This window comes from Penicillium cinerascens (genome assembly GCF_028974065.1).
Source record: "Penicillium cinerascens strain IBT 15544 chromosome Unknown contig_1_segment0_segment0, whole genome shotgun sequence".
Lineage (NCBI taxonomy): Eukaryota > Fungi > Ascomycota > Eurotiomycetes > Eurotiales > Aspergillaceae > Penicillium > Penicillium cinerascens.
Window position 1 is genome coordinate 3,077,007 of NW_026695287.1, and position 13,930 is coordinate 3,090,936.

Genomic DNA, 13,930 nt, shown 5'->3' on the forward strand with positions numbered 1-13,930 from the left:
GCAGAAGCTGACGATGAATAGTAAGTTGAGGGCTGGACCGTGGACCAATAATTCTAGCAGATTTCCTCGCGGGGCTTGTGCTGTGTGCAAATATTCTCGTAATGTACGTGGCACGGCCCTTGCTACCCCGTCCTGGGTCTCAACCATGGCAAATCTGACGCTGAAACCATAACCACCCCCACCTCTATCACCACGACTCTTCACCAAGATGGCCATCTCCACAGATCGTCAGGAACCCCTGCAAGTCGTAATTGTAGACTTCCCTCCCCTTGCTGAAAACACAGTGACTGACCCGCCCAGATTGGAGGCTCCATTGCCGGGCTGATGCAGGGTATTATGCTGAAGCGCCTTGGCCACCACGTCCAAATCTTCGAGAGAGCAACATCAAATGACCGCGCGGAAGGTGGTACCGGTATCACTGTAGGCCCGGATGCCCAGCGCTTCTACCATCAATACGATCTCCTGAAGCAGTCGCTCTACGTTGATAATCCTGGTATCCAGTTTATGAATGGCCAAGGCAATGTCACGCGCTTCACTAAACGACCCATGAAGATGTCCTCCTGGAGTCTCCTGCACTTCAATCTCAGGGCCAACTTCGACGGGCACAAGAGTAGTCTGTGTCCGGATCCGCCGGCGCCATGTGAGGGTGACGGTGAGGCAATCTTTCACCTTGGGAAGAAGGTAATCGGCGTGGAATACGCCGAGGGTGACTCACGGGTTGCGGTGCGATATCAGGATCTCTTGCAGGGCGAAATCTGCACGGTCGACGGTGATCTTGTAATTGTTGCCGACGGCGCAAGCTCTTCCACCCGCACCCAGCTCCTTCCGGAGGTGAAACGCCAGTATGCGGGATATCTGGCCTGGCGCGGCTATGTCGAGGAAAGCCGTGTGTCGCAGGAGACAAGGAAGCTACTAGACCCTAACTTCACATCGTTTTCATTCACAGGAGGTTATATCCTAAGGTAATCCCCGCCCTGGATGCATCTAACCCCGCTAACAGCGCTCAGCTATATCATACCCAGCATCGACGGCAGCCTGGAGCCGGGAAAGCGCCGCATCAATTGGGTGTGGTACCATGACTGCCCCGAGACGTCGCCGTCATTCAAAGAGAGCCTGACCGACGCAGGGGGGCATGTTTATCGCAACTATGTCCCTGTGGGACAGATCCGCGCTTCTGTCTGGAAGGAGCGGGTTGAGATGGCCTCCAAGATCTTGAACCCACCTTTCGTGGAGTTGGTGATGAAGACCGCTGCCTCGGCTGCAGCTATCTCGGTCATTCACGATTATGCTTCCCCGAAAGCGCTCTTTCATAACGACAAGGTCTTGCTCGTCGGAGATGCCCTTGCGCTGTTTAGACCACACGCAGCGCTGAGCTTCAACCAGGCAGCGCAAAACTGCCTGCTGATGGAGGATGTCATGAGAAAGAAGATCGATCTGCACACGTGGGAGAAAGGCGTCACGGCGTATGGAAATCGGGGCCTGGCTATCAATGAGATGCTCGGCGGGTTTATGATCTATGGGGTATTTGCCGCCTTGAGAGGCATACTGAAATATTTATGGAGCTATTTATAGACTGCTGAGGACATGATAGACTCAAAAGCTATCCTAATATAATGACTAGAGTAAAAAGAAGCCGGAGGTTAGTTGTTGAGAAATGAGATAAGTTAATATCAAATCCCCTTTATATCGATACGGGAGTTACTAGCATGAGTATACTAAAACTCGTTTGGTTCGTAAGGGACATGAATATTCGATCTACAATAAAGAGCAGTACACATTCACCGCTGGCACCTTTCCATAATATAAACGGACCCATTTGATCCTGAGAAGCATGTTGAAGGGCGAGACTTCGCTGCTGTGCTTTTTCTTCCTGTCTATCTTTCGCTGAAGTGGTGAGTTTTCTGGAGCCAAAGTTGGCCGGACTTTCTGAAATCAAAGGAAATTATAGGAAGAAATCCTTGGTTTTCCCAACGTAGCGATAAACTTTGCCCTTCCCCTTCTGTTTTAGAGTTCACTCATCGATGTCTTTTGCTCATTCAGTAGACCTTGATACGCCCTGGCCTGATCAATAAGCATTCCTGAGCAGGCTATTGAAAAATAGCTTTCTCCATGGTTAATCCTAACTATTCTTCCTGACCCCTACCTATCACGTTGAGGCAGCACACACTGGGCGATTTTAAACAATATCAACCTATGCGGAACTGTAGCCTCAATGTTCGTGTATCAAACATTCACCATGACATCAGTCTATGACCGCACCGAATACTCAGTACCGTCATGAGCAGACATTAGATCATTGATTTTGTGATATCCTCAACCTAAGGCATCGCTCCTAATTCTCAAGAATTCCTTTCTTTGTTGGGTGTCATATTCGTACACTCGGTGTACCAGCGCAACGATGTCTCAGCGTGTCCCATTATGCCTTCTCCCTTCATGCCATCTCAATTCATGTCTTCTATGTGGAATCGTGATCCCAATGATGGACGAAACTATGGAATGCCCAAGGAGGGGCAGTTTTTACACAGAAGAACGGGATCAAGCACTCAGGAATGGTCCATTGAAGGAATATTGGAAATCCAAACCAAAACATGTGATAGTTCCATCCACTGAGGTAGAAGAGTCATACTTCAGCAAGTACCCTCAGCTATGGTCCTACTTTTATCGAGCCAGTGAGTTCTAAACATATACACCCCGGATTCAATCTACCTAAATGCCCTAACTATTATTACAGTAATTAAAGAGTCTGATACCAAATACCGTTTGACAGGCATCAATAGAATGGAAAGAATAGGACAAGACGACCGTATCTACTCGCTAAATGATCCAGCAATGGCGAGAATCGGTGGGGAGAAATACGCCCGCCACTACTCCCGTCAGTTTACTCCATTCGATGCCGCAGACATCACAGGACAGCACCTTCCAAACGGTAAGAAATCGATTGGATACGTCATCCACGCACATTGCTGGGTGCTCTTTGGTCGAGTCCTAGGACTGACTCCGACCGATATAACCCTCGCGAAATTTGTCCAGGCATCATGGAAACATTGGCACAACAATCAATGGGGACTACATGACTTAAATGCCGACTGGCCGCCGCATCATATTCCATCAGCGTTTATTTATGGCTGCGACATTTATCAGAATCCTGTGATCGTGCCCGCCCTTCAGAAAGCGATCGAATCCGCAAGGTTCATGTGCCAGTGTTCATGCCCTTGTCCCAGTAAGGTTCCACTGGATGTTGCTATTCTGATTGCTGAAATTGTCTGCCCCATTGAGTATACGATGGAAAATGTCATTGACACGCAGAATATGGTCTTCGCATTCCAATGGAAGCTACCTGGTTGGTTTTGGCGGGCGCGAGTGAACGCGGATGAATTCATTGAGTTTGGTGGGCTAAAGATGTTTAAGTCTCCAGTGGATTGGCAAATGCTAAGTCTGGATTTGATGGCCCTTGTTTCAGATTCACCGCGGTATCCCTCCAGTGGTCTAGCGAATCGTAAACGGGTGCTTGGGATTATGCTCGCTATTAAGAGTGCTTACTTGGACTAGGCTTAGAAGAGAAAACTTGCTCTGACAGGGGTTGCTATTTGAACCAATTTATTTCACCTGCCTTTTTAAGCAATACGAGGAATCTAAAGGGCACTTGGTAGATTGCGATGCAACCTCTAAGCCTTACGATGAGGTCATATCTAGTACTGGCGTAATTAGCGGCCAATGGAGAAAGGAATGGATCAAGAGATAGTAATAAGCCCTGGAGGGAGCTATTTACATCTGCAACTATCTACTGCCTTTCCATAGGCACCGGCCTTCTCCGCCAGACATACCACCGTGCAAGGACGCCCGCCCTTCCGTTGTGCAGGGTCAACATGAGTTCAAAGACATTTGCTTCTAAAAGTTTTCTAAGATAGGCACCTTCTTACACATATTTCTAAATGTATTATTCTAAATCTCTTTCTAGGCAAGTTCCTAAGCGTCTCTTTGAACGTGTCAAACTATATATCGATTTTCTCTAGTCGCCGCTGCCTCATCCACGCCACATTCTGGGGGTGATTACTCATCACCTCTTATCGCGACCCGCAATTAACCTGACGGCATCGGAATCTCACACTCAACCATGTGAGCCATCGCCCGGGATGCCCGCTTACTTCTACCATCTCTGTCTCGAAGTTCTTTCTAGCTCATACTCTACACCTAAAGCTTCATCTCTGGCCGTGGAATCCGCATGGGAAGCTCTCCTCCCGTTCCAGAAGCGGCCCTCGAGCTCCAGCACACCATCAGGCGCCGCAAGTGATTCCCAAAGCAGCAGCCAAATCTCAAGCAAAGAGCTGAGGCTTGAACGACGACTGAAACAATCGAGCGGTTCCTCGATCGAATCCACTCCTCCGCAAGCGCACCCACTCGACCCCTCCACAATTTCCTATAACCCCGCACGAACCACCAAGGACATCCAAACTGATATCCGCTCCGGCGCCATCGTCATCGAGTGCATCGACATGGTGGCGCCAGAAGATGGCCCCGCAAAACGCACCGCAAAGCGCGGCAGCGCCCTCAATATCGATGACAATCTTGTCGCAGCAGGTATCGGCACTGACATCCTAGGCGGCCTGCGCACCAAGGGCCGGTACATTCCCCTCGACCAGAAAGTTGCCGATAGCGTATTTGGCATCGTCCATCTATATCGGGACTCGCAGGAAACGCCCTACCTCACCGGTAATGATGACGACTACCCGACCTATCTCAAGGGCTCTGCCGCCGCTGCCGCGCGGCATCCCGGTGACCAGCAGGCTGGCTTGCAGCCGTTGATGAGCGGAGCCAGTACGGGGCAGGCTCGAGCACGGGGTATGGACTCAGCCTATCCATTTCCTGTTACGGTGTCGGCGTCGGGCGAGGAAGAGGATTGTACCACACTATGCATTCTAGCGGTCCCGTCTTATCTGTCTCCGTCAGACTTTTTGGGGTTTGTGGGTGAGAAAACGAGGGATTACGTTAGTCATTTCCGGATGATTAGAACGCCCAGGGCGAATCGGTATATGGTTTTACTCAAGTTTCGGAGTGGGAGGAGGGCGAAAGAATGGCAGAAGGAGTGGAATGGGAAGGTTTTCAACAGCATGGAGGTATGTTCGTATCTTGTATCTATGAATAATCTGGGAGTCGAGCTAACATTTCTGCGTACAGCCTGAGACATGCCACGTTGTCTTTGTCAAGTCGGTTGAGATTCAGGTTGTCGAGCCTGGCTCTCCATCTGCCTTTTCTCCCAACGAGTCATCCGCTGGGCAAGCAACGCTTTCCGGTAGACCGTTGGCACCGCCAACACCCGCGCTGATCGAGCTACCCACATGCCCTGTCTGCCTCGAACGAATGGACGAGACGACAGGCCTCTTAACAATTATCTGCCAGCACGTCTTCCACTGCACATGTCTGCAGAAGTGGAAAGGCAGCGGCTGCCCTGTATGCCGCTACACCCAAGATGACTTCCGCAGAAGCGGAATGGCAACCGACATAGATGAAGAGCCAGCCGAGTGCGCTGTCTGCCACTCCGAAGAGAACCTCTGGGCCTGCCTGATCTGTGGCACAGTCGGTTGCGGCCGCTACGACGGTGCACATGCATTTGATCACTGGAAAGAGACGGCCCACGCCTTCTCCATGGATCTCAACTCCCAGCGCGTGTGGGACTACGTCGGCGACGCTTACGTGCACCGCATCATCCAGAGCAAATCCGACGGCAAGCTCGTCGAGCTCCCTGCAGCAGACCATAGCGCCCTCGATCCACCCGACTGGAGCGATGCCGTGCCGCGTGAGAAACTCGAGAACATGAGCGTCGAATACACACACCTCCTCACCAGCCAACTCGAAAGCCAGCGCGCATACTTTGAAGAGGTCGTTGAGCGCGCTGCCGACAAGGCATCACAGGCTAGTGCGGCAGCTGCAGCGGCCGAAGAAGCAGCGAGGGCCGCTTCGGCCCGTCTCGTCGAGATGCAGGCGAAATTCGATACCCTTTCTTCAGAGACAATACCCGGTCTCGAGCGTGATCGTGCTCGGCTAGAGAAACGCGCTGAAAAATTCGAGTCCATGGCTCGTGCTATGGAGAAGGATTATAGAGAAGAAAAGACTATGAATCAGAGTCTGATGGAACGTCTCGAGATTCTTAACACTGAAAATGGGACGCTCAAGGCTGAGAAGACGGATCTTGAGGAGCAGAATCGCGATCTTACTTTCTTTATTAGTGGGAGTCAGCGGCTGCAGGGGCAAGGTGATGATATTGTGCAGGGCACTGTGAGTGTTCCTGAGCCCGAGGTTAAGAAAAAAAAGAATAAGGGGAAGAGCAGGAAGTAGGGTCTGGGTTGCATTGGGACTCTTCTAGCGATGTATGAGTATCTTTTAATCATGACTGAATGTCCGAAATGAAGTTAAATTCTATTCAATGCCCTGGGTTACTGATATCACACCTGGTGTTGATGTAGGTCTTAGGGTACTACAGTCTCCGCGCCTTTCAGCGCCGATCTGATTTAGTCCGTTGTACAGGCAGGATTAATGCTTTAGCGCATCAAGAAGACTTGAATAAAACTGTTTGTATACCTCCAATTATCTAGGTAGACAGAACTGAGGTCATGGAAAGACAAGCCGATAGACAAGCAAAAGTACAATGATAATTTCTATAGGATAAACGTGTGGACGACCTAGCACGTCCGATTCTGCATGAGGTAAGAATAATCAAAAATGATTAGCGGTAAATGGAAAGGGAGTCGTATATATTTTCAGGTGAGAAGAATTACTTCTGAATTTGCAACTATGCGAGCTTGTGTCTACAAGAAAAATACGGCCCGGATGCGTGGGGCCGGACCCATCAGTACCCAGCGGATACGGTACCTTTGACGCTGCGGGAGAGAGCTTCGTCAACGCTCGGCTTCATCCAACCCCAACCCTAGACCGAGAAAGCCCACGATCCCTGGCTCGAAGACCCCGACATCAGCTGATCATGACATCCGCATCTACCTCGACACTTCCTCAATAAACCTCTCTCGCTCATCCCCTCATCGCGCCCAACACGATGTGGCGGGATCGCACCAACCTGTACGTATCCCCGGAATCTACGTTGACATGTCCACAAGATTTTAACCGAATGCGCCCGCAACCAGCTACATATCCTACCGACAGTCCTTCGCACATCACCCCTCTAAGAAGCCACGATTCCTCGGCCCTTCCAATGGCTTTGAGACCTCCGCGCAGCCGGAGGAAAGCCGTCGCCTGATCTCCGGAGATGGCTTTGACGATGACGGCGACATGGTGATTGAGATGGACTTGCTTCCGCCGCGCTGGGTTGATGTCCAAGAAGAAGTCGCCGAGCACCTGGCGGATATTGCGCAAAAGTCTTCCCAGCTGGATAAGCTACACCACAAGCACCTGCTTCCCGGGTTCGGCGATGAGGATGTCCGGAGACAGGACGAGGGCGTGATTGAGCGGCTTACGCAAGAGATTACTCGCAGCTTCCATGACTGCCAGAAGGCCATCAAGCGGATCGAGACCATGGTGCGCGACTCGAAGGAGCAGGGCGGAGTGAGCAGCGGCGAGGAGACGATGGCAAAGAATATCCAGATTTCCCTGGCCGCGAGAGTCCAGGAGGCAAGTGCTCAGTTCCGAAAGAAGCAGAGCACGTACTTAAGGAGTAAGTCTTGCCATTATGCCAAGCTGTCTACTGGCAGCACATTGGAGAAAATAAGCTAATGAACGACGTGTCGAGCAGAACTACGAGACTTGGAAGGCTTCTCAACGCCGTTTGACCGCGCACCTACCCCAGTCCAGAACCCGTATACAGATCCCTCCTTGATGGAATCCGACGCGGACAGGTCATTCTCGCAGACCATGTTGCAGCAGACGTCCCAACGGAAAACAGGCCAGAACGACGCCGCTATTGCGCAACGCGAGCGCGAAATCAACGACATCGCAAAGGGGATCATCGAGCTGTCAGACATATTCCGTGAACTACAATCAATGATCATCGACCAAGGAACCATGCTAGACCGCATTGACTACAACGTGGAAAGAATGGGCACCGAGGTCAAAGCCGCCGACAAGGAACTCAAAGTGGTATGTCCCAAAATCCTTCATACCCCATTCATTCCAACTGTGCATGAAACACTAACTCCCACCAGGCGACAAACTACCAGCGACGGACCACCAAGCGCAAAATAATGATCCTACTAGCACTGGTGGTTATTGGACTAATTATTGTGTTGGTCGTGAAACCTAAACGGTCTAGTGCTCCACCGGCTCCTGAAGAGGAGTCCTCGAGTAATATTCGGTCTCTATTGGCATCGGTGGACAGGGAGAGGAGACACAGCTTGTCTAGCCGGTTTGCGGGGGACCGGTGGATGGATCCGGATATACTTCGATGATGTCTTATTTCTCGCGTCCATACCCGAACATAGTTAATACGGTGGTTGAAGACCTTAACCATGTCGATTTGTACGATTCGTTGATGATGCACCTGGGCATGCTGTAAGCAGTAGAACAAACTTGAGATCGAAGATTAAAAAGATCTGATGTGTTTAAAGCACTTGAAGAGCTTGATGAATGGCAACACGTTTAAATACAAAATGGCCCGAATAGGAGTCCATTTGATATTCCGTTAAATCATTAGCTTGATTGAATAACATTTGATGGTATTCGCATTCGAGAAGGCAAATCTGGGCAAAAATCCCACCACATTGCTCAGTGTACAGACGCAGTAAAGAGCCGAAAGAAAACGAGAAAATGCAGAGCAACTTCCGCTACTTGTCGTGCGACGCTAGCAGTGCCGCCACATCATCATCCAGATCTCCACCCGCAAACTGCGAATAATCTTCCTCGTCATGAGTGGTCTTGCGGCGCTTTGCGCCTGATCCATTGGCACCGAGATCGAAGTCATTGCCGCCGCCAGGAGAAATGTTGGATGGATCAGGGAATACAGAGCTGTCGTCGGGTTGGCTAATGCCGGGCAGAGAGAATCCTTCGGGGAGAGGCTCTTCAGGTTCGTCGGTGAAAGGGCCATGGGTGGCTTGCGACGGCTCGGGCTTGGGTGATCCTACGGGCGTGATGGCCTCCACTGGGGGAGGTGTCAACCCCTCGACCTGGGGTCGGCCTGCATCCTCGTTGTCGGCGCTCTGGTGGTGTGCACCGGGTCCATCATCGGTAAAGCCGCGCATGATGGCATCCTCGACTTCGCGCTTCTTGGTGTCTGTCTGAGTCTTTCTCTCGGCCAACTGCGAGGCAAGGGACTCTTCCTTGGTCAACTCGGAACGGTTGGTTGCAAGAAGCTTCTCGAGTCCATCGATCAGTGCGCGCCGTGACTTGATTACCTCCGAGACGGAGCTTTCGGCGCTGGCTAGGGTCTTCAACAGATGGCTGAGGCGCGCGGCCTGCACTGGAGGAAGGGGCTGCTCAGTTTGAGGATCATTCATCTTCTCGTATTCGGTAGTTGCAGTGTTGGCGGAAGTGTTCGAAGTCATGGCAGCTTTGGTAAGGGCGATTTGGAGAGGGACAAGCGGCTGGAGCTCAGAGGGCGTAGATCCCGCAGAGGAATCCTTGAAGAAAGAGCCACCGAGAGTTTGTTTCTTGGTAGTGGAACGTGTCTCGTCGATTTCTGGTATACAATTAGTCTCAAAGACGGCGCAACGCGGCCAAATGACCAAGCAACCGTTGACTAACCCTTCATGCGAGATTCAATGGCATCCAAGATGGGTATTTCGAAGACTTCGCGTCGTCTCCATACTTCCACGTTCCGGCGTATCTTTTCCTGAATATCATTCGACGCTCCTTTGTATGCGATTGCCGTGGCCTCTGCGACGATCTGGTTTCTTTTTAGTTTGCGCCTGTGCGCACCGGGGAGGTAGCATGCAACTAACCGGAGAGAATGCTATCAGAAACTCGTCTCTTCTCCGCACCTTTGATTGCTGAGCAACCTCTATTGTAGTATTAGTTGATGAAGCGAGGCCAAGCTCCGGGTGTTTCATATTCCGTACCATTCGCGAGGTAGATCAGACTGAGTCGCTTGGGAGGCGGGGAGTCGCGAACCCTCTGGAGCCAGATTTGCGCAATCTTCTCGGCGTGGCGCCTGTGCAGATTAATCCTCAAAGTCAGCGTTTTTTCAATGCGGCCGGCGGGACGGGAATGAGTATACCGATGAAACATGACCCATTGAGAGACGGTGACAATGCTCTCCTGGCTCTCGTTCAGAGCCGACAGCTTGGCCTTGACGGCATCGTCTGTGTAAGCCATGGCAAATTGATTGGCTTGCAGAGAGAGATGTTGGTTTTAGGAAAGCCTTGAAGTGAGAGGTCGAGTCGCGAATCGCGATTGGGGGACAAGTAGGTACCAGAGAGGAATTAGGCTTGAATCCCGGTGTGAACGCAAATGGAATGAATGGAGTAGACCAAGGCGAGGCGGGCCAACCCAACAAGGGATAAATAAGATCAGATTTGTAGAGACAACAATGGAGGAGCGCGAAGTTGAAGCTGTCACTCGCTGAAACCACAAGGTGCTCACCGCCCTAAATTGGCAGTATACGCGGCTCCGAGCGTTTCGCCGGCAACAACTGTCAACTACTTGCTACTCTGAGCTCTTTTCACCTCTCTCCTCATCCTTTAAAACCCCGAGGTCTGTTTATCGTGACCTTGAACCGCTCCCAAACAAATCGCACATACACGAAGTCACAGAATGGCCGACCGTTTCCCTTCCCTGGAGGACTTCTCTGAGGGTAAGATCCACCCACTTGCAGGAGCCCCGAGCCCGTCCGCGCAGTCAGGACTAACAACATCACTTTAGGCCAGACCGAAGTCGCCGATAGCAACATTGGCGGTGACGATGACTTCCTTGCCCGTGAGCGCGCGGCTCTCGGCGAAGATGCGGACCAATTCGCGACCCCTCAAGACAATGTGGCAGAGGATCTAGAGGGGGGTGACGATCTACTGGGCGGCGATGAGATCCCATCGGAGGAGCTTGGACAGTTTGAATCCTCTTTCCCATCAGTCGAGACACAGGCACAGAATGAGGTACGAATTGACCTTGGGACGTTGTTCCGAGTTCGTGTTATGTTGACCTGAATGTTTCCCCACAGCGTGTTGCCCCCGGCGGTACAATTACCGGCTCCGGCTCCCCCTTCCCATCTTCTGGATACGTTAATCCCCAGGAAACCGAGGCAGAGCCCGAGCCTGTTCGGTAAGGAGATCCAACAGTTCCAAGGTAGCCTGGCGAATGCCGTCTACCGCATGTCTTGGGCCATCCCATAGCTCACGTCACTCGGCTAACACCTATTTTCCACTGATACAGGGAATGGCGCGAGAAGCGAGATGCCGAGATCGCACGCCGTGCAGAGGTCTCCAATGAGAAGAAGGAGGCAACCGTTAAGAAGGCCCGCGAGGATATTGACGACTTCTACGTTTCGTACAACAACAAGGCAGACAAGCACCGTGCTCAGACCAAGACCGAAGCCGAACAATTCCTGGCCAGTCGCGAGGACACTTCGGCCGGTGGCACCAGCTGGGAGCGCATTGCCAAGTTGGTCGATGTGTCGGGCAAGGGCGCCATCGGCGGTGGCAGTGGCTCGGGCAAGGAGCGTTTCCGTGAGATGTTGATCGACTTGCGGAAGGATCAGGAAGCTCCGGGTGCCACCGGAATCTAGGTAGCTCTACTTTCAGGCTACAGTTATTGTTGATACCTGGGCGATTGCGCCGGACCATGCTCTGCAGCTTCCAAACATCATGCTTCAATCGCCCAGCTTAGAGGTCTTTCGCCTTGTTTCTCCTTTTTTTCTTTTCCACACCATGCAGCGAGGTCTTCAGGGGGATTTGTGTAATTTAAGTATTTCAGACTGGTGGCATCGTTAATACCAAGGAATTCTCATGAATGCTGAGTATGGTTCGGACAAGAAGTAGAAATTGACACACTAGGAAAGGCACAGTATCAGCAATGGATCAGCTCCTTGACAGGTGTGCCGCGAAGGTCACTATGAGAGCTGTAAATAACAGTTCAAAAGAACTACTATAAGGATTGATACAACTTGGCAGTATGGACGTCTAGAAGCAGACCTATCTCGCCTTCGATTAAACAGTTGCTCTGTTCATACAAAGTAAAGACTAAACAGAAGTCATTGATCAACATCAGTACATTCGTTCATCTCATCAGCATTTTATACTTTTCATCCATAACAATTTTCAGTCCAACTCAGTCACATCGCCACCAGGCTCTCCAACTTCCTGGATCTCCTCAAGCTTGCCTTCTGCCTCGATCTCAGCAAGCTTCTTGCGGCCCTCTTCCGTGGTCCCATCAATAATACCCTCCTCAAGACTGAGCATGCCTCCCTCTCCAAGCTGCTCGACGACAACCTCTGCTTCCTCAACGGACATGTTGCCTAGCACCTTGTTCACCTCGTCCAGGGACTCGGTAGCAAGTGCCTTCTGCAGGTCCGGGGAGAAGCTCTCGAAAACCTTGCGAGCCTGAATTTCGATGGGGTCTTGGCTTCCTGCTGCGGGGATGTTGATGGTGATTTTCGTGTTGGGGTCAACTGCGTGCAGCTGGATTTGCTCGACGCCTGCGGGGTCGTTGCCGGTCTCTTTGCTGAGCTCGGCGGAACGGGTCTTGATTCGGTTGTAGGTGTCCCTCACATCGTTGTTGAACAGCGTGAAAGCGCGGTGATCCTTAGTTGTGATACTGCAGATTTGAAGTTAGCTGGTGCTTGGGATTTTTGGCAATTGGTGGAACATACCGGGTGAAGAAGAGCTTGATGCCATCAGGGCCAAGAGAGCGGCAGTATTGCAAGAGCAGGCCCTGGTGAACGCAGTGGCGAGCATAGTCTTCCTTGCCTTTCATCTGGCTGTTGAAGGCCTCGACCAAGAGACCGTCTGTTTCCTTTTCGGCGACGATCTGTGGGTTCTCAGAGATAAATTGCAGATAGGCGCTGTAGTCATTGGGCTTGAGGTTTGCGAACTTCTTTGCCAGAGGGCTAATTTCGACGTTCGCGGGGTCATCGTCGTCGCCTTCGTCGTCATTCTCAGCATTGTGGGCGGAGCTGCCCGCACCAGGGTTCAGCAGTTCAACCTCTGTGTTTTTGGCCGACGCAGCCTTTGCCTTCTCAGCGGCCTTGGCAACATGAGATTGGTTAAAGCCTTCGTGCAGCTTATCACTGGTAATCTTGCTGCCCTCTTCCTTCTCGAGCTGGGCGAGCCTCTCAAACAATTGTGTTTGCAGCCCTTGCACCTTGTCCTTGTGTCCCTGCACACCTTGGATGTATGCCTTGAACAAGTTGTCGGGCTTCGAGTCTTCGAACTCCTTCTTGACCTGATCCACCAGAGAACTCATCATTTGTGAGTACTTCGGTTGTTCGGGCTCGTTCTGGTAGATGCCCTCCGGAGGTGTAGGGGCCTGGTCCTCCGCGGGGTCGCTGGCAAACTCCATGATGGTCTGGAAGATAAACTCATCGGGAGAGGCAGAAGAGTCCTCATGCTTCTTCAGAGACTCGAGGAGCTTGTCGATGCGCGTAAGCAGACCATCGTTGATAATGCGCTCATACTTCAGGGTCTTGATATCGTGGCGGCGCTGCTCTCGTTGCTGGTGGATTTGAGCCTGTTTAGCACGGATGAAAGAGCGCTTGTCAACATTCGGATGAACTTCGATATCAGAATCATCGGACAGTTCGAGCTGGTCCCACTTGCTGTAGTCGAGAACCATCTTAGATTATGTCGCGAATATCGCGACAAAGTAGGTGGGGTGGGCTATCGGCGTGATGCAAGGAATAAGAGAGGTTGTCGGAGTCAAAGTATGGAAAAGGGTTCTGTGGACTCTGGGATAGATCAATAACAGAGTAAACTGGTCACAACTGTTTAGGATAAAACAATCACAGAAACAAGGACGTGTAGAAACAAAAGCATCGAAAGCTCTCGACCAGCTTCCATGGGCG

At 51.5% G+C, this 13,930-nt stretch overlaps 7 protein-coding genes across 7 annotated transcripts; 5 read left to right on the top strand and 2 right to left on the bottom strand.

Moving 5' to 3' along the window:
- Positions 1-208: 208 nt before the first annotated feature.
- N7498_002699 (uncharacterized protein) lies at positions 209-1,609 on the top strand (the record flags this gene model as incomplete). Its single annotated transcript, XM_058449761.1, has 4 exons — positions 209-247; positions 301-962; positions 1,008-1,521; positions 1,592-1,609. The coding sequence occupies 4 exons, from the start codon at positions 209-211 to the stop codon at positions 1,607-1,609; spliced, it is 1,233 nt and encodes a 410-aa protein (XP_058312105.1).
- A 789-nt stretch (positions 1,610-2,398) lies between these two features.
- Positions 2,399-3,549, top strand: N7498_002700 (uncharacterized protein; the record flags this gene model as incomplete). The annotated part of the gene is made up of 2 exons (XM_058449762.1): positions 2,399-2,669; positions 2,732-3,549. 2 exons carry the CDS (start codon positions 2,399-2,401, stop codon positions 3,547-3,549), a joined length of 1,089 nt encoding a protein of 362 aa, XP_058312106.1.
- Positions 3,550-4,133: 584 nt separating this feature from the next.
- On the top strand, positions 4,134-6,333 carry N7498_002701 (putative RING and UBP finger domain protein; the record flags this gene model as incomplete). The annotated part of the gene is made up of 2 exons (XM_058449763.1): positions 4,134-5,114; positions 5,176-6,333. 2 exons carry the CDS (start codon positions 4,134-4,136, stop codon positions 6,331-6,333), a joined length of 2,139 nt encoding a protein of 712 aa, XP_058312107.1.
- Positions 6,334-7,048: 715 nt separating this feature from the next.
- On the top strand, positions 7,049-8,393 carry N7498_002702 (t-SNARE syntaxin TLG2; the record flags this gene model as incomplete). Its single annotated transcript, XM_058449764.1, has 4 exons — positions 7,049-7,071; positions 7,137-7,663; positions 7,742-8,085; positions 8,151-8,393. The coding sequence occupies 4 exons, from the start codon at positions 7,049-7,051 to the stop codon at positions 8,391-8,393; spliced, it is 1,137 nt and encodes a 378-aa protein (XP_058312108.1).
- A 375-nt stretch (positions 8,394-8,768) lies between these two features.
- On the bottom strand, positions 8,769-10,254 carry N7498_002703 (CTD-interacting domain-containing protein; the record flags this gene model as incomplete). Its single annotated transcript, XM_058449765.1, has 5 exons — positions 8,769-9,619; positions 9,685-9,826; positions 9,882-9,940; positions 9,999-10,090; positions 10,157-10,254. 5 exons carry the CDS (start codon positions 10,252-10,254, stop codon positions 8,769-8,771), a joined length of 1,242 nt encoding a protein of 413 aa, XP_058312109.1.
- Positions 10,255-10,692: 438 nt separating this feature from the next.
- Positions 10,693-11,656, top strand: N7498_002704 (clathrin light chain CLC1; the record flags this gene model as incomplete). The annotated part of the gene is made up of 4 exons (XM_058449766.1): positions 10,693-10,732; positions 10,801-11,027; positions 11,093-11,193; positions 11,305-11,656. 4 exons carry the CDS (start codon positions 10,693-10,695, stop codon positions 11,654-11,656), a joined length of 720 nt encoding a protein of 239 aa, XP_058312110.1.
- Positions 11,657-12,188: 532 nt separating this feature from the next.
- On the bottom strand, positions 12,189-13,701 carry N7498_002705 (Hsp90 co-chaperone CDC37; the record flags this gene model as incomplete). Its single annotated transcript, XM_058449767.1, has 2 exons — positions 12,189-12,684; positions 12,740-13,701. 2 exons carry the CDS (start codon positions 13,699-13,701, stop codon positions 12,189-12,191), a joined length of 1,458 nt encoding a protein of 485 aa, XP_058312111.1.
- Positions 13,702-13,930: the final 229 nt, after the last annotated feature.